This window comes from Musca vetustissima, unplaced genomic scaffold (genome assembly GCF_032173495.1).
Source record: "Musca vetustissima isolate MV318-11 ecotype Yass unplaced genomic scaffold, APGP_CSIRO_Mvet_v1 utg38055, whole genome shotgun sequence".
Classification (NCBI taxonomy): domain Eukaryota; kingdom Metazoa; phylum Arthropoda; class Insecta; order Diptera; family Muscidae; genus Musca; species Musca vetustissima.
This window is the reverse complement of record NW_026877003.1, coordinates 157,570-182,616: the sequence shown is the minus strand read 5'-3', so window position 1 is coordinate 182,616 and position 25,047 is coordinate 157,570. Positions and strand designations below refer to the sequence as shown.

The window sequence follows — 25,047 nt, the reverse complement described above, 5'->3', positions numbered from 1 at the left end:
TTGTGTCCAACAAATATATATATTATTTGTAAATATATGGAATTTATGCTACTATCTTGGATTTTCCATAACAACCTGTTTGAATGCCCCTGCTAAGACACGGGACTTTACCTCATGGTTGCCAAATGTGGTGGTGCCATCCTTAGCTATGTACAATTGTAAACCAGAAGCTGTAAAAAGGGGGGATGAAAAGGGGGAAATTAATTAAATTGAAATAAATATTATTTTTCAAAAGCATGGGACTTACTTTCCGCCGCCTCCAATTGATCCAATTTTGTATCCTTCAAGATTTCATCAATCAATGAATTCGGATTGACCCTTGTCTCTTCCACACGATCCGAGACCCGGGGACCATCGTCCAGTGGCCCCTTCTTGCCTTTGACGGTATTTTTCATGCGATCCAATGAACCAGTTTCACTTATAACTAAGGAGCCAGAACTGGGATTCCTAAGACAAATTTAGCAGAGTTGTTTGTTTTTGTATTTAGATCCAGAAGTTGTATTTGGTTTTGGTTTGTGATTGGTGGGAGGTTTGGGTTATTTATAGCAGCATAATTTGTAAGCGTTATGAAGAATTTTGTTTTTTTTTTTTGAAAACATAATCCATAGCGAAGAAGAAAAATGAAAAAACAGAAACAAAAAACAAATTAGTAAAATTTTGTTGAAATAATTTTAATATTATAATAAGACGATGATAGCAATCACCAAACATAAATATAATAATAAATTGAATTGAATAACAAATGGACAAATTTTTTTATTATAAAAATATTTTTTTGAAATACAAAAATTTGAATGTTGAACTAAACTCAAAGCTTAACTATAGACTTAGATTGAAAGACAGATTATAGAAAATAGAAAAAAACGAGTGAAAGAGAGAGTGATAGAAAGTAAGGAGGCATAGAGAGCGCAGATGTAAATTAATAAAGACGTATGTGTAAATTATTGCAAAAGATCAAGGTTGAAGTGGTAAGAATATTCAATTATTTTTTAAATTTCATATCAAACTATTGAACTAAAGAAAATTGAACTTATTCTGCAAGAATTTTGGCATTGATTGGTGGAAAATGTTTGTTTGGTAGATTTAAAAAAAAAATAGTTCAGATATTAGGCCGTAAATTAATGGATACGGTTTTGATATTCAATTAATTTTTAGTTTTTATAAAAAAATATTGGGCTAAAGAAAATTAAATCTATTCTGGAAGACTGTGGCAAAAGAATACATATTTTTGACATTCAATTGTTGGAAATTTTGATTAAATATATTAAAAAAATAGTTCGGATGAACAAATTTTTTGAATTGCAAACAGAAATTTTGCTTTTGAATGGTGACATCTTATTTTTGATTGCAATTCAAAGACAATTTAATCTACGACTTAATATCTGAATTATTTTTGTTTCAAAATACTAATTTAAAATTTTCATCAATTGAATGCCAATTGATGTGTTCTTTCACCACAATCTTTTAGAATAGATTTAATATTCTTTAATATTTTATTATAAAATCTATATCCATTAATCTACGGGGTAATATCTGAACTTTTTTATTAATCTTCTGAATCGATTTTGCTTTTGAATGGTGGAAAAAATAATTTGTGGATTTTACAATCTTACATAAAATTTGTTTGTAGGAGAATAATATTTCAAACATATTTATTTAAATTTTTTAATAGTAATGATCCAAAATAGGATTAAAGGAAACATTTTAATTAAAGTAGACCACTAAAAAATAAAAAAAAAAAAAACTTTATGAATCCATTATTTAAAATAGCCTTACATAGTACATTAATTTTGATTGGAGGAGAAAATATTGGGTAATATATTTTTTTTAATATCTTTGTGGAAGTTTTTAATATACCTTTAATTTTTTACAGAATTCAGAAGATTTAAAAAATCCATATTTAAAATTCTTTTTTATTAAAAAAATAAAGTCCGTTTACATTTCAACCACTGATTTTTTTGCTGTAAAGTGAGTAGCAGTTTTGATAGAGGTGTTTTCTTTTGTGTGATATTGAAAAGTGTAGGTAGGGGTAGGGTAGGTAACACAACACATACAAAATTTGTATATAAGTATATAGTTCCAAAATAAAACATAACATTGCCAAACATTTATATAAGTTTTTTAAATAATTGATAACAGCACACACAACAAAGTTTTTTTTTGTGAATAACAGAAGATTGGTTAGTTTTGTTATAAAGAGAGAAAAAAACACAACAACAACATTCAATACACATGGACAAAAAATAATGAAAAATGATGTATCAAAAATCAGAAATTATTCGCATTACAAAAAATAAAACAAATTTAGAATGCAAAAAATGAATCTACCATTAAATCAATTTTTTTACTTTGTAAAAAAAAATTGTGAGATGAAAAGATTCTAGACAAATAAAAAATAATAAACTGAAGGAAAAAAATTGTAATTGGCCCTTTGACAATTCTACTACTAAATTTAGTACTGATATTTAGCACTACCATATTATTGTACAGAAGAACTATGTTTATATGTCTAGTAGTAGAGTTTACAATAAAATATGGCACATGACTTCGCCTGGCAGAATTCAAAGCTGTTCACTTCATGGACGCGGTGAAAGGTTGCTACTATTGGAGAGGCCAATAGATCCGAAGTTTGTTCAAACAATGTGAAGATTTTTCGTAGCCAATAATATTCAAATTTGGCACGTATAAAAACAAGCTCTTTCGTTTTTAATATCTATAAAATTTTTACAAGTAGAATCTACTGTGTCAATCTTTAATTTACTTGAAAATAGTGACCTTTACTCTCGGTCGATATTTGAAAGTGGACGTGGATATTTGAAAGTTGACGTCACAGTCATTGTCTTTTTCTTCGCTATCTGACACCTCTGTAAGAAAAAATTTGTATGACATGGGTCAAGACACAGGCTAAAAAACTATGTGGAAACTGTGTACACCACATTCCGCAGGTGTTTGGTATATGGTTTTCTCGTATGTTGAAACCGTTTTCTATCGAAGAAACTGAAGGCGTCTTCTGTTGAAGAGTTGAAGAAGTTCTTTTATGAAAAAACTTGGTAGGTGGCTTTTATAGAAGAATTGAAGGCATAATCTGTAGAAGAGTTGAAAGCTTATTCTATAGAAAATTTAGAAGTAGACTTCAATAGAAGGGAAGAAGTCGTATTCTACAGATGAATTGCATGAGTCTTCTATAGAAGAAATGACGAGTTGAAGGCAATTTCTATAGAATAGTTTCTATAAAAGAGTTAAGGTCGTTCATAGAAGAGTTGAAAGAGAAATAATTGAAAACTTATTCTTTAGCACATTTAAAGGAGTCTTTTGTTAAAGCGTTGGACTTTTAAATAAAGAAGTTGAAGGAGACTCTTCTGTAAAAGAGTACAAGGTAGCTTTTATGGGAAGACTTGAAGGCGTCTTCTAATGAAATAGTTGAAGGCGTCTTCTATCGTCGTTCACAGAAGAACTGGAGACATAGTCGAATAATTCTTCTTTAGTGGATTTTTTGTTAAAGAGTTGGACTTGTAAATAAAGGAGTTGAAGGAGACTTTTATGGGAAGTGTTGAAAATGGTCGTTCATTGAAGGTGAAAATTGGAAATGAAATGGGAGTCAATGATTCTCCTTCCGTTCTTTACCATGTTTAGAGGTCTCATTCAACTTCTCCGTTTAAAAGTGCAACTCTTCAACAAAAGACTCCTTGAAATCTCTTAAAGAAGAATTTTTCAACCTTCTTTAAGAGATTTCAATGAGTCTTTTGTTGAAGAGTTGCACTTTTAAATAGAGAAGTTGAAGGAGACCTCTAGGCATGGTAAAGAACGGAGGGAGACTCATTGACTCCCATTTCATTTCCAAATTATTGCCCATTCCATTGTCAATATTATTATTTTGTAGGTACAATTTCAGTGAGGAGTTTCAAGAAAATTGCCCAGGTCCACGTTTTGTCATTTCCAATTCAGGAGTTGGGAATTTATTTTGCCTGGCTTCCCAAAAAAATTGCACAACTCGGGAGGTTATATAGTGCTTGTTATATCATCCAGCAAAAATGTCCTTCTTTCATAACTAAAAAATAATAAAGAAAAAATACCCATGAAATATGACATAAAAAATGAACGAATAATAATATCATCATGCTCTCAAGGATAACAAGCAAATTATAAAAGAGAATGACAGAAAAATCCTAGAAGAACAAGAAAAAACAAAAAAAAATTCTATGGAAAGAAGAAAAAAATCTTGCAACCATTGTTGTGACTACGTGATGCTTCGTTAAACTACAGCAACATTTCAAAGGATAAATAATGAAAGGGATAAAGAAAAAAATCCACTACTGTAGGGAAAAATAAAATCAGAACCAAAACTGAATATCGAAAAACAAAATTGTATGACATTTAGCTATGAAATGAAACCGTTTAACGCACATAGTAACGCTGGGACGTCGTATAAGATGTGTAGTCGTTGCCGACCCGGCTGAGGAAAGTGGCGAAAGCGTAGCTGAATTATTGCCTATAACCCCACCGGGAATGCCGGCAGTAGCTGATGTTGTGGTCATTTCGCCTGCAGCCATTAGAGAGGCAGCCGAAGGATTTGAACGCATACTACAGGCATCGGTGGGGCTGGCAGCCAATGAACTTAAAGCTGCATCACCCAAACGTGGGCTATTGCCGCCGCTATTCGTATTAAAGATGTTGGGCATGTGACCACCACCGCCGCCACCACCACAACTACCACTAGTTATGGCAGCCGCAGCAGCGGAGGTGTTATAACCAAAACCAACACCTGCACTACCAGCAGGTGAACCTACTAACGATTGTTGTTGGTGTTGTTGATGATAATGTTGCTGTTGTTGTTGTTGCTGATGCTGTTGTTGGGCCAATGACAAAGACGATGAGGTGGAGGGCAAACCAGTAGCCGCACCACCACCGCCACCGTCCACCGTATCCACTGAAGCACATTGAAATGTTATGACATTATTACTACTGCTGCTACTGCTACTTTGACTACCATTCGATGACGAAGACGATGAATGGTTAGATTTGATGCTCGACAATGTGCCATAGGGTGAGTTAGAAGAGGAAAAATGGACATTATTATTGCCAGCGGCGGCTGCTGCGGCATTATTTGCATTAACAGCAATTGAGGAAATTTGACGATTACTGCCATCCAATAAACGACGAGGTACACCACTAAAATTGCGGCTGCTAATGGGTGATGGTTTTCCCCAAAAAGTTATTATTGTTTTTTTGTAATAAATTTTATATTTGTTTGTCATTAAAAATCCATTTGGAGTAGCAAATATTTTTGGTTATTGTAGGAAAATAAATATGGAAAAAAGCATTTAAAATTTGATATTTTCGTGTTAAGAAAAAAGCATTTAAAATTTGATATTTTCGTGTTAAGAAAAGTGAAAGTAAAAAAATAAAAAATTTAATTTAAAACCAGGACGATAAAAGGACAAAAAATTAAGGCAGACTTGAAAAAAAACTAAAAATAATAAATTTGAAGCAGAAAGGCCTTTAATAATTTTATATATTTATACGATATATATTTGTAGACACAAATTTTCACATTGAGTAAAGCTAATTTTTGGTGTTTAACATTTAGTGTGTCTGTGTTTATTTTTTGTTGTTGTTATTGTTCTTGTTTGGTAGATTGTGCGTATCAGTGTAGTGTCTATATATATAATGATGTGTTATATATAAAAAAGTTGGTGTATTTAAACAACATACAAGTTTATATAAATATTTGTTCATGATTTAGAATTCATACACGAAGAATTTCTAAATTCTAAAGTTTATAATATGAGAAAATCCCTCATTTTTTTAATATTTTTTTTTAACATGAGAATATAATATTTAAGAAGAAAAAACTTTTGAATGCCTTTTTCTATAGGATTCCCAAAAACAATATATATAATTTTTTATTTTCAGATTGTTGTGAGATGAGATATGAAATTATAATTAATACTGCAGAACATGATTAAGCAACGATTAAATGGAGTCATCTAAAAACAAATTTAATTTTTGAACAAGTCCTTCCTATTGTTAAAAATTGGACTTTTAAATAGAGAAGTTATTGAAAGTGTCTTCTATGGGAAAAGTGTTTTTACTCGCTTTGAAGTGTATATTATAGAAGTGTTAAATGTGTCTCCAATTGGAAGATTTGCATGATTCTTTTATAGAAGTGTTGAAAAAGTCGTTCATAGAGGAGTTTAAGTAGACATAACAAATTCGACATAAAATACAAATTGTTTAATAGAAAAGTTGAAAAATTATTCCCTTGGAAAAAGTTTTGTCTTCCTTAAAAAATTAGAAAAAGTTTTCTATAGAAACGTTGAATCAGCCTCCAATGGAAGAGTTGAACCAGACTTCTATAAAAGAGTTGAAGGAGTCTTCTATGAAGGCGTCATCTATAGAAAAGTTAAATGAGAGACTTCTATTAAAGAGAAATCTTCTTCTACGGGAAGAGTTGAAGCGATCTTCTATAAATGAATGGAAGTAGTTTTCTATAAAATAAAAGTTGTCTTCCAAAGAAGTGTAAAATAAATCCCATATGTGTGTTGATATGATAGATTTGAAAGGGTGTGGTCGGAGATGTCACCAGTAAAACATTTATTCATAAGTAGTGACTTTAAATAATATCTTAACCGACGATAGCGGCATATGGGGAGTGGTCTTCTACTAGTTAAAACCCGAAATTCCAAGCTTTTTATATTCTTGGAAATGTTATTTGGGCCTCAGAAATGTAATGCCATAATAACCTTATATTTTTAGAAGGTATCGAATTTATTGAGTAGCCGGAATACTCATATCTATAATTGTTATTACCGGGGGTTCTATCCATTTACAGTTCGAATAATTGGGACTCAAAAATGTTTAAAATCGGGCGATACTGTTGTATGGAAGTTATCATATCTTATATTTTTAATAGGTCTCCAATTTATTGAGTAGCCGGAATACCAATGTCTATAATTTTTATTAGTAGGGGTACTATCCACTTAACACCTGATAGTTCGAATAATTTAAATATTAAAAATTGGGGGATACATTTTTAAAGATGATTAGTGGAATTTCTAAGAAGGTATTCCAGAATTTGAAATTCTAAAATTCACAGTTGTAGCCTGTTAGGTTTAAATTTTTTACTTGGAACTATAAGAGTGCTACTTTATATTATGAGGGGTAATACATAACCTCAGAACCCGCTTTATAGGAGACCATCTGTGGAAAAATTTTACGAATTGGTCTAACAATTTACGAAAATGATTAAACATTCTGAATGAGAAATGCAAAAATGAATTCAATTTTAAAAATACAAAATGCTGCAATAGTCTTCGAATTGGAGGATGTAACAATTGAAAACGAGAATTCAAAAGTAAAAATAAATAAATGATGTCTTAGATCTTCAATAAATCAAGGAAATTCCCGAAGGTGTATGATAAAAAGTGGGATGGAATCTATAATTTGTGGATGTTATCAATTAGAGTTGAGTCTTTACGAAACGAACTAGTTCATTTGAACTATACCCATAAAGGAACGATAAGAACTAGGTTCTTTTCTGTAGTTCCTATAGTTCCCTTCTCTGATCTCTGTTCCTTTATTTTTACTGATTTCGTTTCTTTACTCCCAGCTCACGGAGAAAGAATAAGCAAAGTTGTACTCAGACTAGATTTAAACACTGACAGCTTTTCCTACCTCCTTATAATGCCATATCCAAGACGTCCATTATTTATTATAGTTAGAAGGTCATTGAAAGTTCTTCTTTATATGATATATAACCAAAGATTTGAAAGAAACCCTTGATAAGTCTTTGAAGAGCAGGGGTCTAAAAGCAAATTTTTATAGGATTTCCACTGATACGATATTATTTTTTTAGAGACAGCAAAGGGGCTTGTGAGACGTACACAAAATATGGAAACTTTTTTCAGGACTTCTTTTTCATTTTTATATAAAAGAGGCTCCAGAAGGCACCTACTGATAATATAAATCATTAAGGTATATTCACATTGAAGAAGTCATTTAAATATGTTAAAATTTGACACTGAATTGGAAAAAATTACAATATATGAGTCAATAACTGTCAATAATAATCCCCCACAGTGAAATTAAAGTAAAACTAAATTTTTTCTGAATTTTTTGGATACTCCAAAAATTACTGTGGCCCACGAAAATAAAACCACTTCCCCTAGCTATTGTTCATTTCAATGTTAAAATTCAATAACTTTGACATAGATATGCGTCACATGAAGATGAAGAAATATACATACGTGCGTATGTGTATGTGCGTAACATAAAAAACTTGTATTGTCTCATCTGTCTCAAAAGAATCAGCAGCATTCAGCCATGTCGGACAGAAAAGCAACTGCTATTGTTTGCTGGTAGCACACATAGTGTTGTCCATCCGGTGTAACAATAACTGAGCAAGTTCATGCTCTTAGACATGATTCTAGGGTGGCTGTTGTTGTATTTTTTATTTTTGTAATTCGCTTTAGCATCGAAAAATAAAAAAGAAAAACAAAAAATAGATTTATAGCTGAACTTTTCTTTACGCTTTCGGTGTGTGTGCACTTTTTTGCCAAATGTCCTTAAACATTGTCAGCTACACACATTCACACTTGGGAGATCCTTTTACCCATATACATATATTCATTCACATATACGAGTATATAAGTAATTTATGTTCACACTGCACTTGATTTACAAATTTGAAATGGTTGGGATGGGTTGTGCTGGTCGGGATTGGATTGTTTGTTATTATGACCCAGATTGAATCACAACAAAAATAATAAAAACGATGACGACGACGCCAGAATGTCTCTTAGCCGCTATTTGCTATCCCCATATATTGTTGTTGTTCTCAGTGGTTATACCCCATAATACCAAACATGACGACACAATAGTTTATTGTTGTCGTCCCCACATCTCCACAAATGGTATGGCATTAGATTTGCTTCTTTGAAAATTATATTTCAATTTCTTCAATCCTAATGCAATTTGCAAATCCTTAGATGCAATTTGAGATCCTCGAGAGAAAATTATGTATTGTAGAGTCATTATGTATTATTACAAGGTATGATCATAATCATGGACCAACGATTTTTCCAGGAAGATTCTTAAAAATTCCGGTCCAAACATTAAAATAAAATTTGAAATATTTCAAATTGGATCTCATGCATAAGAAGTAAATTAAACGCCATATCTTCGAAACAAATTTAAAAAGTACCGTCTTTAAAATATCGGAGCTCGTCTTGTTGAAATAAGACACAGCTCTAAAAAACACAAAGCTAAATAAATTTAAGAATATAATGCTGATAAAGCTAAAACATATATACATGAAGGGTTTTAGATAGATATTTCGAGTTGTAAGAGAATCGAATGGTAGGACATTAAAAATAATATTTTATTGAAAATAAAATATTGTCTTCAATTCATTCAGAAAATCTCCCAATATTAAAGTGTTAGAAAAGCATAATTTTTTTTCAAATGTCCTTTAGGGATTCCAACACAAAAATCTTTGTTACTAGTATTTTCCTTATCTCCTTGCACACAACAAGTGACAGATATTATCAAGGTATTTCTGACAACAATTTTTTCTCGAAACTAATACAATGTGACAGACGACAGTAAGAAGAAAAGGACACTTGGTGAATACAATGTTGTAGTGAAGTGAATGGTGCAGTGTGTCAAGGTATAACAATAAAAAAGAAATACAAAAAAAAAAAAAAAAAAAAAAAAAAAAAAAAAGTAAAAAATAAAACATAACAAGATGAATTATTTTAAACAGACACAAAAATACAATGGTAACAAAAATATTAAAGTTAAACAAAAATAACAGAATTTAGATATAAATAGAATGTTAATACCAACAATAAACAAAACAGAATTAACCACAAACCCAACAAAACCAAATTTATAATTGCAATCAATTAACAAAAAAAGTAATAAAAATGTTAACAAAATATTAGTGATTCTTAAATTTCTTAAATAGATTATTAGCTTAAATGATGTTTTATTTTATTTCTGTACTTATACTAATGCTATAAAATTGAATATGCATGAAATTCTATTAAGAGATTTGTTAAATTTGTCCATTAATAAATAATTTTCAAAATTCTTCAAATCATGAGGTTTTATTATTAACTTTATTAACCAATATTGCCCTTTTTTGCTTTAAGTTTTCTTACTACGCTAAATGAGAAAATTTTACGTAGAGCCATAAAATAGAATTTAATTGAAAATAGTAATGCAATTAGGACAATTAGTAGCATACTTTTAGGATCTAACAAATAAGTAGACAAATTATAATTAAGGGAACCCCACCCATTCTCGATTTGAAATTTCGACGACTTATAACTAGGCATATATATATATATATATATGATAAGAAAATTAATTGATTTGTTTTTGTTGTTCTTGTTTTTTGTAACTAAAGTCCTCTTCGATGGCGGACATGATTTCCGACCACTGGAAATACATTTCTGGCTAACTAGATTTTTGAAAAAATTCATATTTTTTACCAAAACCAAGTTAGGAAATAGCGAAGATATTGACCGATTACATTTATCCTAGTACATATGATAGCTATGTATGTACCGAATAACTTATTAAAATTTGAACGGATTGAATTATTAGTTTTTGATTTATCGAGCCCGCCATTCTAAAATACAGACGTGAGATTCTGAAATTCCCAATTATAGTCGTTTGGAAAATGAGACTAAAATACCTTATATGGATAGGGCTAAAACAAAAATATAAATATTTTATTTGTATTTTATAAGAAATCCAAAATCCTCTGTGAACACCCACTTTTATTGGAAATTCCCCTAGAGCCTTTAAAGTGCCTACATGTGGTGACCCATATAGAGAATCCGAAATGCCAAATATCAGGGACTGCAGTTGAAATATACATTAGGTACTGTTAAAATAATTGATACCTTGGATGGTCCAGTATTTGAGGGCTGTGTTAAAAATACATGGACCTACATTTAATATAAAATCAATGAGCGGAGCAGTATAGTCCGACGGAGTCGACCATATGATATCCTTCACAACAGCTCCACATTCTAACTCTGGCAAATCTTGTTTTACCGAGGTGAATATTCACGCCACATTTTTGTGGTTTGTGGCGTTTAGGTTTTTGGTTGATTTGACCCGCGGAAGATTGACTGATCATCATCTATAACACATTGAGTATTTATGTATAACTCCCACATCCGAGTACATACAGCTTTATATTTGGTAGCAATTCAAAGTTCAACCAATCCTCCTGGATATACTATCAAGTTCTTGCGTCTATGTCTTTTAGAATTAAAATTATACGCCACACATGCATCAAAACAGTCATGCTCATTCTTTAGCCAGATTCACTTCCTGGTGTAAAATTTCGTGGTGTTCGGGTTATAATTGTTGCCTCTAGAGCGATCAGAAAATCGGACAGAAATAAAGTTTTTAGTCCATTTCATACCCCAAATTTTAACGGAACTTTAGCAAAAACAATAGGAGCCTTCTTTGGCCAGAATCCGTCGTACATGCATGCGTACATTTTGTGACGATTGGTCATAACTGTGGCCTGTATCGTGATTACAAATTACATATAACTAGAAACACATGTCTTGACCGACTTAGCTAGACAAGATACAAAGACAATCCTGCATCTAAATTGTATTTACCCTCTAAGTTCTATTTCCTTCTTCAAAGCTAGGTTTAAAAACGATGCAGCACAAATAAATCATCACCAAATCCCGATGATAACTTGTGCTAATGATTGGTTACCTAAGTAGTAGCGACATAGTGATAAACACTTCTAAAACATGTTTGAATCGGGCTTACGAACATGTGTCAAAATTGGGCAATTTAATGATTGAAGTGTCTGCACATGATGATAGGAATAAGAGGATGGATCTAGAACTGGACATGTTCTGATGACATCAAGCTACTAGAGTTGAAATCTATGATGATAAAAACCTGCCAAGCTGCATGAATTTTTAATTATTTCCGAAAAATTTTATCAATATTATATGCATATCTAAAAAATGTAGTTTGAATAGTTTTAAGCTAATTATAATTTAAATAATGTCGATTTTCCATAAGCCGAACTATGTTCTTCAAGTTAAAGCACATTTGGGCACTAAAATAGCAAATTAGAATTAATAGCATAACTCGAAATCCCAATAATTCGAAGATAATGGTGGTTCGAGTTATGGAAGTTCGACTGATTATAATATATATATATATATATATATGGCAATCTCTTAATAGAATTTCCGAATATTCCCCGTTAAACCACACCTAACTAGGACAAAGAAAGTGACACCATTAATAACGTTACCATGTTTTCCCTTCACAAATAAAATTCTTAAAATATCACACCATACTCGATAAATGAATAAAAAATACGACATTTTAGTAGCTTTTAATAATATTGAGTGCTGTGGTATAGAAAGAGAATTGTGGTGCTGTTATATGGTTAATATTTTTACTCCCTACAAACTTAAACCACAATGTTAAAATGTTAGCCTAAAAATATGCTAAGATGTTCTCTCTAATAAAACACAAGCCTTCAAATATTTTAAATATATAAAAAATGGGAATATTGGTAAGCAAGAGGAGGTAAGAGAGAAACGCGTGATAGTGCCTCTGTCTAAATATCACATACAATTTATTATTATTTTTTTATCTATGTAATTAATGTATAAAAAAGTATTAAGAGGGGAGTGATAATGAAAAAATCACTAAAAAGTGTTCAACCATACAATAGAGCTTTGATGATGGCTAATCTAAATTGTAAATAATTTTTGTAAAGATATTTTTTTATTTCAAATTACATCACTCCCTCCTTTTGAAAATTGTATTGGGGAAGTTTGATAGTGAAGAAAGTTGAGTATCTAAGTGTTATTATTAAAATTGTTTTTTGAATAAAAGGTGTGCTGTTTGTTGTTTGTTTTCTTCGGGTTTTTGGAACAATAATGGTAAAGCAAATGTATTTTGATACTAGTTTTTTCTTTTCGTTTTGGGACAAGGACTTTAAAAAACTACCATTTAGACGTAATAATAATAATTATTATTTTTGTGACATCTCTAGCTAGTTACGAACCTCATTAACTCATAAACACCGGCATTATGATTGGAATGTCTGACCGCTGCAGTATAATCTTCCGTCGTACCGGCCATCATTTCACTGTTGGTGCCGCTGCTGCTGGCCAAACCAAATGATTGTCGAAAGGGTGTTGAACTTTTCAATAAAGTTCGTCGATAGGCTCTTTCAAAGGGTGTCCGTGACATAAATGATGTATCGCTGGCCGCTCCCATAAATTTACCCATACGGTCGTGCGAATACAATTCATTTAGAGAGCTATGTGATAGATGATTTTGTGGCGTGTGTGCACCATCTACACAATCATAGTTAAGTAGACGGGCCACAGCATAGGAGGGTGCGGCAGCCTTCTCCGCCGATTGCGTTTCCATGGGGAAATTGGGTCTGCGACCAGAGGTTGGTGTTAAAAATGGATCTGGTTCGATACGTTCGGTGACCACATCTGGTATTGTGCCCATTGAACGCATTTTCTGTATGGGAAAATGTATAATGGCACCACCGGCTCCGGTTCCGCCTCCTTGTGATTGTTGCTGTGGTTGGGGTGAGTCATACTCATTGCCAATAAATTTGGCATTACCCACTTTGGTATGTTTAACAAATAATTTACCCGAATTTGTTGAGGAGGTGGAACTTTTACGATGTTGAAAGTTAAAGCGATACTTCTCTTCCAAACGCTGCTTCCTTATTTGTTGGAATTCCGCCCGCACTTGTTCCTCAGAATAATCATCGAAACAGAGATTATTCAGCGATTTCATTTTGGGCATTTGCTGGCGTTCCTTATCGGCCAAAAGCTTAAGACGTCGCGGTGAATTACGATCCAATTCCTGGGAGGCTTTATGAAATTCCATTTCCAATATGGAAAGATTTTCCATGGATTTAATTTTGGCCACACGTGGTGTGTGGAAATTCTCATCCAATCCGGAATCATCGGCTGTTTCACTTTCACTATCACCGCTGCCACGTTGATTGAGATCTGAATCGCGTGAACCATATTGGCTGTTGCTGTTTACGCTACGATATGTGGGCGAGGGTGTATTCAAATAATTCATACTATAGACCGAATTGGCTGATAGGGGTGGTGGTGAGGGCATTTCATTGAGGGGTGTACGAAAATCATCCATGGCATAATCTTCACGGCCCGAACAGTTGGGTGTCTGGAAAGCCAACTCATCATTCTCATCGATATTTATCACAGCAATGCCTTTACAGGGTACGACACCAAGACGACCACTGCCAACACCACCACTCGGAGTTGTACTAGATCCATCACTTTCATTATCCAATATAGCTGGCGGGGGATTGTGATATTTCAAAGTGGGTATATGTAAGCGCATAGCATTCATAGCTCTCTGATTAAGTCTATTCAGAAGAGAAACTGATTTGCTGAATCTAAATGTGTTTCTTGTTGTTCGGTTCGGGTTATTTTTAGAAGTTTTGGGTTTCATGGAAAAGGAAAATTGATGTTTTGGACCAATACCATGTTTATTTGTTTTGGGGGTGCAGTGAAAGGGTTTTTTGGTTGTTGTTTTTGTTTTGTTCATTTGTTAACACACAAATAAAATTTGTTTTATAAATAAAAAATAAAATATAAAAGAAAAACAAATTAACATAAAATCTAAATAAAAGAAAAATAAAATAAAAAATCTTACAAAATACTATAAATAAAAACTCAGACTTAAATTAAAATACAGTATTAACCCAGCTATCCAAAAACCATCAAATAGAGGAGGGGAAAATATTACAAATTTAAGAGGGAAGAAGATGTAAACAAAATTTTTTATTACCAAAAATTATATAAATATACACACTACCACCAAATATTAGGGAAAACACACATATATAGGAACGATCTGTGATTGCTTTTTAAGTGGCAATGCCAAAAAAAAAAATTTTATATATTAAAAGAACTATTATTATGTATCATGTAGGTGACCCCCCGTTTATTTTGGATAAATAACATTAAATTGTGAACAAGATAATCACTGCTTTTCTATTACATTTTTGTAGATGTGTTGACCTCCAAGATCGAGTTTAATATATAAATAGAATTTTAGATTACTTTTTGAACAGTCCTCTGAACATGACCTCACTTTAGAGGAGATGCCATATTCCAATAAGGCCGATCGCCTTCTATAAAGAATACAACTATACAATAAACGATCAAGCAAAGATTATCTCTAAAATCTGGATTAGTACAACCTAGTTCCCAGGTAATATTTTAAAAACGGAAGTATTTTTTTAATATGATAATGATTTATCATTTATGATATCGAAAAAAATTTATTTATTATTAGATTCTTGCAGTACGAGAAGAAATCATTAAATAGAAGACTCTTAGATATTCTTCAATAAAAACCAGGATCTCCGATGTCATTTTCCGAGGAGAAATTTTTCCAAGATCAAGTCGACCAATGAGGTATAAATTATTCACATTTAATGGTAATGGGGATGTTAGATACCAAGCAACTGCTCTGATTGGCTTTAACATGGCGTAGTCCAGGCTTATCTTGGTCCCTCTTTCATCTCAATTGTGGACACTGACCTCCCCGCGGTGCCACCTGGGGAGCTATTCTCATCACCCGATGAAATAGTGAGCTAATATGTGCCGCGAGTACACCCATAAGAACTATAAAAAATGAGTTGAGGCGTCGGGTTAGTTGCCCACTCTCGGAAAACCCAACCTACTATGAAAAAGCTAAGGAAAAACAAACCAAACCCCCCTAATATTGACGACCCCCACAAACATATAAAGGACCACGATCTGCGAATCTGCACTTGGAGTGTGCGCACGTTGTACAGAACAGGCGCAGTGTTCGCTTTGGCGGATGTACTCAAGAAGTACAAAGCCGATATTATTGCCTTACTGGAAATGCGATGGAAAGGGACAGGCGTAAGTAAATCAGACGATTACGCCCTGTATTATAGCTGCCACGAAAAGAGACATGAATTTGGCTGCGGATTTATGGTTAACAGGAGAATAAAAGACCTTGTCTCCAGATTCACTCCAGTAGATGAGCGAATTGCTATAATCCGTATAAAAGCGAAGTTCTTCTACATCAGTCTCATTTGCGCCCATACTCCGACCGAAGATAAAGATGAACAGACTAAAGACATATTTTACAAGCGCCTAGAAACAGCATATGACCGTTGCCCTGGCCATTTCATTAAAATTCTGCTAGGAGATTTTAATGCAAAAATCGGAAGGGAAAATATCTTTGGCCCCACCTTCGGAAAATTGCAAAGAATTGTCCACAATGGCAAAGAATTGCCCACTTCCTACAAACTGCAGCAAAAGCAACACTTGGGTACCAAAAACCACCACCAAGAAACTCATGGTACGATTAGGAGTGTCGTAATGCTACTGATGTGAAAAACGCAGCGTATCGGGCAATCCTGCAGACAGTAGCAACACGTAACGTGATGGAGAATTATCGGGAGAAAAGGAGAGAGGAGAAACGTTTCAGAAAATAGAAGAAAGAACAAGAAAAACGTGAGTGTGAGCAAATCGAGATGTACAGGAGCCAGAATGAATTCCGGAAATTTTACCAACGAGTAAAACACCAAACCGAAGGCTTTGGTGCAGGCACATCCTCCTGTAGAGATAAAGAAGGAAACCTGGTGACAGATACAGACAGCGTGAGGATCTGGAAGGAGCATTTTGAAAAGCTTCTGGTATCAAATAGTGGCGTTGAAGAAGATACCTCAGAACCAATAAGAGATGATGGTATAGAGTGTATACCACCTAGCCAAGATGAGGTCATAAATGCAATTAATCCGCTCAAGAACAACAAAGCAGCAGGAGCCGATGGGTTACCAGCCGAACTATTCAAGACTGGTGGCCAGATGCTGGTCAGGAGCATGCACCAGCTGATTTGTACAATTTGGCTAGATGAATACATGCCCAATGATTGGAACCTCAGCATCCTGTGTCCCGTGCACAAAAAAGGAGATAAGACGATATGTGCCAACTATAGAGGAATAAGTCTCCTTCCCATCTCATATAAAGTGCTATCCAGTGTGCTGTGTGAACGATTGAAGTCAATGGTCAATGACATCATTGGACCATACCAATGCGGCTTCAGACCTGGCAAATCCACCATTGACCAGATTTTCACTCTGCGCCAAATCCTGGAAAAGACCCACAAAAAACACATCGACACATACCACCTATTTGTCGACTATAAAGCCGCTATCGACAGCCCTATCCGTTCAGAGGTGTTTAAAGCCATGTCTACGTTCGGCATTCCTGCAAAATTGAGGCAGCTCTTGGGGTGTTTGAAAGAAAAATTCTCCGAAAGATCTACGGGCCGATCTATGTCGACGGTGAATATAGGCGTCGAATGAACCACGAGCTCTACAATTTATACGCGGACATTGACATAGTCAGTCGTATTGAGCTGCAGCGACTACGCTGGCTAGGCCATGTTGTGCGGATGAATGAGAATGCCCCAGCTCAAAAGGCATATAAAAACGAGCCTACTGATGGTTCCCGTAGAAGCGGAAGGTCACGAATTAGATGGAAAGACAAAGTAGAAAACAACATCCTGAAACGTGGTCTTCCAAATTGGTGGAATTGCGCACAAGACCTACGCGCTTGGAAATCTTTTTTAAGCTCGGCTTATGGAACAACCGTTCTGTAACAAGCCAGCTAAGTAAGTAAGAAAATGGTAAATACACAAGAGATAACGTTCTATATGGTTTCACATTTTATGGCGAAGATCATCTCTGAGCCCATCAATTGGAGATCTACATGAGGCCTAAATATTCGTGTGGAGTTCTTAAAATTGTTTTCAAACATAGGTGTTGATGAATGGAGAAGGTCTGCTTGCTGGTATTTAAATTTGCTCCTTGAATGTGAAAAATCGCTGCCAAGAAGATGTACCGGAGAGCGCTTAACAACCGGTTTATCGGACGGGACATCGACTCCATAACGGATAAGAAGTTCCTATTGATCAAGAGGAATCTCAAATTCATTCGGAAGTTCTCCAGGAACTATCCAAACGATATTGCGAGAGACTTCTTGAATGTTAAAAATCGGTCTTAAAAATCATCTAGGAAAATTAGGACTGGTCTGGAAGACTATCTTTCTATAAACTGAAAAAGGTATTGATATAAGGGGACATTGTTATGCTACATAAAGTAGGAATTTCTGTCCTTTGATTTGGTTTATCTAAGGTCTAATCGCCGAATATGAAAAATCGATATTTAAATCTTAGGAAAATAGGAACTCCGGATCTGAAATACTGATAGATTTATAATGAAGTCTCATACTTCTACTCTAGTTTTGAGATTTGGGTTTCTTTGTAACAAGAAAAAAAAACGATTATTTTTTTGAAATATATTCCATTTAAATTCCAAACAACTTCAAAATGTTTGTTGTTGATTTGAAAGGCACATTAAAAGAAAACAAATATCTTATGAAAATATATTTCATGTAAATTTCAAAGAACTTCAAAATTATTGTTGATTGGAAATACGCAACAAAATGTTCAAGGTCATATATTTATTATTCCAATAGGAATAAATTAATTTAATAACAATACATATGTATATACAAAAAGATTCAGAGATCAAATACCCCGAATGGAGAAAATATAAAGGAATTTGTGGTTCAAGGCCACAAAATATTTCTTTTTTTAATTTTCATTGACAAAAAAAAACTTCTTTAATAAATAATCTCAAGATCCTCTTCAATATTCTTGTATATATATTTTCTGCTTAAACACAAACGATATTAAGTGGAAAATAAATTCCTAAATTATGTAAATAAGAATAAAATTTACTTTGAAACAAACAATTCGCTCAAGGTTGTTTGTTTTCAATTAGCAAACGAGAAAAATAATGGTTTTCATCATTTTGATTCTGCGAAAAAGTTTTGTTAGCAAAACAAAAAAAACTGAAATGTGTATGACCACATTTCACTTTTTTCACATACCTCCCCCCTCATCGTAATTTTGGGTGGATGTTGGGGGTGTCTATCATTAAATTGAAAACAAAATCATCACAACCAACATCAATGTATGATTTCGGTATATTGAATTTACTTTAACGACAAAGACCAAGAGGGATATAAAGGCGCCAAAGTTTTTTCTCTAAAAAAAATGTATGTTCAAAGGAAACAAAAACGAAAAACGCATAATAAATGAAGAATACTGGGGCTGGCACATAAACAAATTTTAATAACCCGCAGAATTTACATTTTGTATTCTTCCAATCGCCAACAAACGCGAGTGGAAGGGACGTGGATTAGAGAAGCAAGCAAATATTTTATCGAATCGACACATACTTTGTATAATTTACATTTTTGACTTGTTGCCAAAAATCTAAAGAAATTATGACTACATTTGAAAAACTGCAATGTATTACAACGTATTATCATCAGATTACATTGGAAGGGAAGCAGAGAATAGTTGCAACAACAAAAGTCTGTGTGTAACCTTAAACTTTTTTCAAAACAAAACCATATATCGAAAATTTTCCAATTTGAGAAGAAAACTAAACAAATTTAGAAGACGAAAAAACAATTTAGCATACAATTTTAAATAGTCATTATCGTAAAGAGCCAATAAAAAATTTAAGCAGATTTATTTTGCAACAAATTATGGATACTTTTCTTCATACTGTTCGAAGTTTGTAACGGACAAGGGTTCACTCATCATTAATTTAAGAAAAGATTACTTTAATATTACCTATATGTTAGAATAAAATCACATAAATTGGAGTCTTTTAGTATCCGACTAGTTATTAGGTCATATGTCTTCACCAATTTGACATTTGAACATTTGAGCTGACACAATCTCCTTATTTATCCTCTCGATTAATATTTACAATTTTGAGATTACAAAGTGTGGATTCCGCTGATTTCTACATAGTCTACTTTCAGGCGATAGATAAAGAAATTAACACCAAAATTTGAATAGAGACTTTTCTAAAAAAATTGAGGGTTTTTATAGAGAGGATTTACGGTAACCTACAATAAAATCAATTGTGGCGTCGAATCGGATTTTATAGCAAAAATTTTACAGTGCGTTTTTAAAGAAGCATTTTAGATGCCTAGATTCATCAGCCATTGTGACAAACATGGTCTGAACCAAACCATTAATTTCAAGATGCAACTAGAGGATGAAAGCCGTTGAAAAGCCTAACTCATTTTCGAACCGAACCTTTTAGTTTTGTATGAGAAGATACCAAACAAAAAGGTTCGGTGTATTTAAAATTCAGACAATTGGGATGAATCATTATATGAGGGCTGTGCCTAAATGTGGACCGTTGTAGCAGATTTTCGAACATTTAGTTCGGACATTTAGTTTTGTATATCGATACTCTCTGAAGTTGGTATGAATCTAACATATGTACAGTCGGATGGAAATGGTCATGAAATCATCTAAGAATTCCTTACTTTGCAGGATATAAGTACACAATTTAGATTTCAGAATATCCCTCTTTCTATTATTATTATTTCTATTTATATAAAAAAGGAGTTATATGGGGACTACCTCCAAAAGGGTGCAAATATTAATAGTTTTTAGTAGAATTCTGTAGAAAATTGCGCCCCCAAAATCTCGGTACCGTTATAATTTGGACCAAAATTTAAAATTTTTGGCGCGAAGATTTGGTAGCCAATTTTAACCCAACGTACCAAATTATAGCGAATTCTATTCAAAAACTTGATCTAAATTCTCAAGAAAAAATTTACCGATATTGATAATTTTTAGTACGCAGATTACTACCTTCTTCAATAATAACACAATGTGCGAATTTACAGCGAATTCGATTGAACAACACGCTCAGAAACTTCTAAATTCCGAAAATTGGGTGGTGCCGTTATATGGTGACTACCCTGAAAAATGGATCGAAATAGACAAATTTTAGTGTGTAGGAGGTTTGGTACCTGAAAAGAACCCATAGTGCCCATTTATAGCAGATTCGGCGAACAAACGCGCTCAAAAACCCCAAATTGTTTGGGTACCGACACATCAAAATATCGAAAATTTTGAGTTACCTTTATATGGGGCATACCCGAAAAATAGACCGATATTAATATTCTTTTTTTTGTGGAATCATTTGGTACCCAATAAGAACCTAATGTGTCAAATTACAGCGAATTCGGTGGATAAACACTCAAAATACCCAAAATACGGAAATTGTTGGGGTACTTTAATATGAGGGTTACCAGAAAAAGTGGACCTATATTTGCAATTTTTTGTGGAGAGATTTAGTATGCAATAAGAACCGGACGCACCAAATTTCAGCCAATTAGATTGAAACGCGCTTATGGGGCCATAAGGTTTCTGAGGTCATGGACGTTTCTTTATAGAAAAAATCGAAGATCACAAAATACTCTAAAAAGGAGCCCAATATTTATAATTTTTAGTAGGGATTTGAATCCAGAATATGAATCCAAAATATGAAAAATTATTTTGAAAAACTCTACGCCATTGTTAAAAATTATTTTTAAAAAATCTTTTTAATATTTGTTAAGTGAATAAAGAAAACTAATTTCAAAAATGAGTGTAAAACCTTAATCAAAAACCAATTTCTAATTTTTTTTTATTTCTAACATTACATATTATCGTACATAATATTTTACCTAGATTAAAAGATAGATAGTAAAACAACAAATTTCAATTACATATTATAAAAAATTCACATATATATTATATTCAAAATAAACGAAAATTTCTTTTAGTTTATTTATTTACGTTCAACTAAATTTAAGTTCTTGTTTAAAGAAATACACAACAGGCGGCATATTTAAGAGAATACAAGTTATGATGTTGATGAGAGAGAGGATGTAGTATTTAGAATCATCATTAGTTTCATGATTTCGTTAAGGCAGTGTTGTTTTTGTTTGTGTGTTACAGTGTAAAAAGTAAGTGAATTCTTGTTTTTTAGTACACATCATGTTAAAATGGAGGCGTTTTTAGTAGATTCGGTTATGTATATATGGTTTGGTTTGTTAAGTTTTGTTTCTTTGTAAATTATGTACAAGTAGTGTAGTTGGTATCGTATTTTCTTTTTTCTTGGCGAATGATTTTGTCGAATTGAGTAGTAGAAATAGAAAATAAAAAAGAGAAATAGAAACTAAACAAAAAAGTTTTGTCTAGGGAACTCTAGGCTGAAGATTCCCTTTTTTGATTTTTAGCTTTCATTGCTTTTCTTTTTAAACTGCTTTTGATTGCAAAGCATAGCAAAAAAATATTTTTTTTGAAATCTTAAAAAAGAAAACTAAAAAAATAACTATATTTAAAAAATAGTAAATAATCTCTAAAGAAAGCTAATAAAAAAGACTATAAAAAAGAAACATAAAAATAATTATAATATTTTTTCTATATAACAAAAAATAATAGAACTTAAAATGGGGCAACTTTTGTAGTTGTAGAAAAAACAGAACTTCCAAAGCTTACCTTGCATGCCCTGAGTCGCCCTCAGAACTTTGACAAGAATGCTGACTGTGCGAAATACTACTATAACCGGAACCTTTTGACATCTAAAATAAAAAAGAAAAGGAACAAATAAACAAAAATAAAAAAATGTTACACCATTTAGTGTAGAAACATTTGAGTAACCCATTTGGGGCCCAACTTACTTGACTAGTATTACTGGAATTTCTTGAATGGCCCATTTCCAGGCCTGGAACTGTGGCACCTGATGTTGTTGTTAAGCCAACACCCACACCACCTATCGATGATGATGATGTGGTGCCACAATTAATGCTGCCAATAATACCAACACCAATGCCACCAACATTTATGCTGCCACTACCAACGCCAGCAGTATTACTAGCACCGCCGCCACCACCACCACCACTGCCACCCGTACCACCAATGCCACCATAGCTTTGTTGTTGTGCATTTGTTGTTGTTGTCGTTAGTGAAACACCTGGAACTAGAGTTGCAACAGATGATGACGATGATGGTGGGTAGGAAGATGATGGCAAATGCTGTTGTTGATTGTTTTGTTGTTGCTGATGCTGCTGTTGTTGTTGCAACTGCAATTGTTGCACAAATAATGCATCTGATGTTAGTGTAATGGCAGATTCTGATGATTCCGAATGTCCCGAATCCGTAACAATGGAAGCTATTACATGTTGTGGATCTGAATCTGAAATGAGGGAAAAAGAGGAAAATATTTGGTGATAAACTATGTAGATTGAATAAAAATATACCAAATTTATAAAAAAAAAAAAATAAAATACTTTAATAATACGCAATGCGTTTTTGGGTAACATTCAATGAAATACATGTATATAACTTTTGAGGTGAATAAAATCGTACGCATGAATTTAGGTACGACCCTAGTAAAACTTAGTAAAGTAAAAATTAGGGTCTCAGAGGTCATGTAAAAAACGGAGTTAATGGAATTTTTCTGTAGGGAATTTGTGGAAATTAGGACATGGAATTTATTTCGTAATGAAAACTAGATCTAAGAGAGCATGGATTTAGCTGTAAGAAAAATCAAGGCCCAAGAATCATTTTTTATAAAGATCAAATGGGAAGTTTGCGGGATCATGGAAAAAATCATGTAACATCGAAAAAATCATTCAAGCCTCCGAGTATCGTATTTTTTCCAAAAGGAAACTCAAAAAATAATGACATCGAAAAAAATTATTTAAGCCTCTGACTATCGTACTTTTTACAAAAGGAAACCTGACTAAAAAATCGTTGGCTCTAATGTGCTCTTCTAATAGGTTATGGAAAAAATTTTAAAATCGAGTCGATTTTTTAACAGATTATGGAAAACTCAGTTTAAAACATCTACTCCACTGATATACTATTGAAAAACTATTTTATATAAATATACTCCTCTGATATGGGAAAAAGATGAAAACATTTCTTAAAAAATATGCGCCAGTGTTGGTTTATGAAATAAATAGTTTTAAAACATCTTCGCCTGTGTTGGTTTATGAAATAAATAGTTTTAAACCATCTACGCCTGTGTTGGTTTATGAAATAAATAGTTTTAAAACATCGACTTAGCTGTTGGGTTATGAAAATTAATTTTTAAAAAATCTATGGCAAATAAGCCATAATCTACTCCTGTGATGGGTTAAGAAAAACCTTTTTTAAATACGCCTTTGTTGGGTTTTTAGGTTTATTTTAAGAAATCTGAACCTTTTAATTTTCTTAGGCGTTTGATCAGATATTATTTTCTTATCTTAAAATTGTGTTGTTTCTTATCCGAACTTACCATCATCTCTTATACCAGATACAGGACGTGTTGTTACCCCAATGCTGGGTAATGTTGGTGTTAGCGATGTGGGCGATTGCAGACCAACACCCGTTGATCCGGTGACCAAATCATCTGTGGGTGTTTTTTGTTTATTTTTTAAATTTGGTGTAGGACTGAAAGTAAACAAAAATAAGGTTATTTATTTTAATAAATATTCTCGGGAAGGAAGTAGAAGGAAAGCCATTTGAATATACTTACGCCTTAAATAATATGTCACCACTTAACATTAACATTTTTATCGATACAGTTAACATGGAATTATCTAAACGATGCCTCGAATCATAACCTTCGAGTAAAAATCGTCGCGAGGTTAAACCAGCGCCAGCATATTCGGCAAGATTTAAATCAATAAAACCTAACTTATAATAACTACGGCCACCCTTCATCTCTTTGCGTATCGAAATGCGCAAATAGCATGGATCCAGCACGCCCGTTGAGGCATTTGCTGACATTTTGCAGGGGAATTCGAAACTGCGATTCCATTCTACGCGATGATTGCGTACCTCCTCCCTGAAAAGAGATAAAAAGAGAAATAAAATGAATAAAATTGAATAAAGGATGAAAGAAAATTATGAGCTCACCTGCTGCTGTATTCTTGAAATGAACCACCATCTAATAGACGGATTTTAGCAAATAGCACCTCATTGACGAGTGTTACATTTTCTAATTCTTGCAATTGAACTTCAACATTGAAACGATACTTTTTCTTTTTCATCATAAAGGCCATAACCAAGGGCACTTAG

At 33.1% G+C, this 25,047-nt stretch overlaps 1 protein-coding gene across 1 annotated transcript; it reads right to left on the bottom strand.

The window, feature by feature from the left end:
* On the bottom strand, positions 1-25,047 carry LOC133321524 (serine-rich adhesin for platelets). The gene is made up of 10 exons (XM_061530608.1): positions 24,886-25,047; positions 24,503-24,814; positions 24,263-24,417; positions 22,662-23,176; positions 22,480-22,562; positions 13,073-14,461; positions 4,889-5,184; positions 4,405-4,783; positions 248-447; positions 1-170 (listed from the first exon to the last, which is right to left on the bottom strand). The coding sequence occupies exons 1-10, from the start codon at positions 25,029-25,031 to the stop codon at positions 52-54; spliced, it is 3,594 nt and encodes a 1,197-aa protein (XP_061386592.1). The 5' UTR covers positions 25,032-25,047; the 3' UTR covers positions 1-51.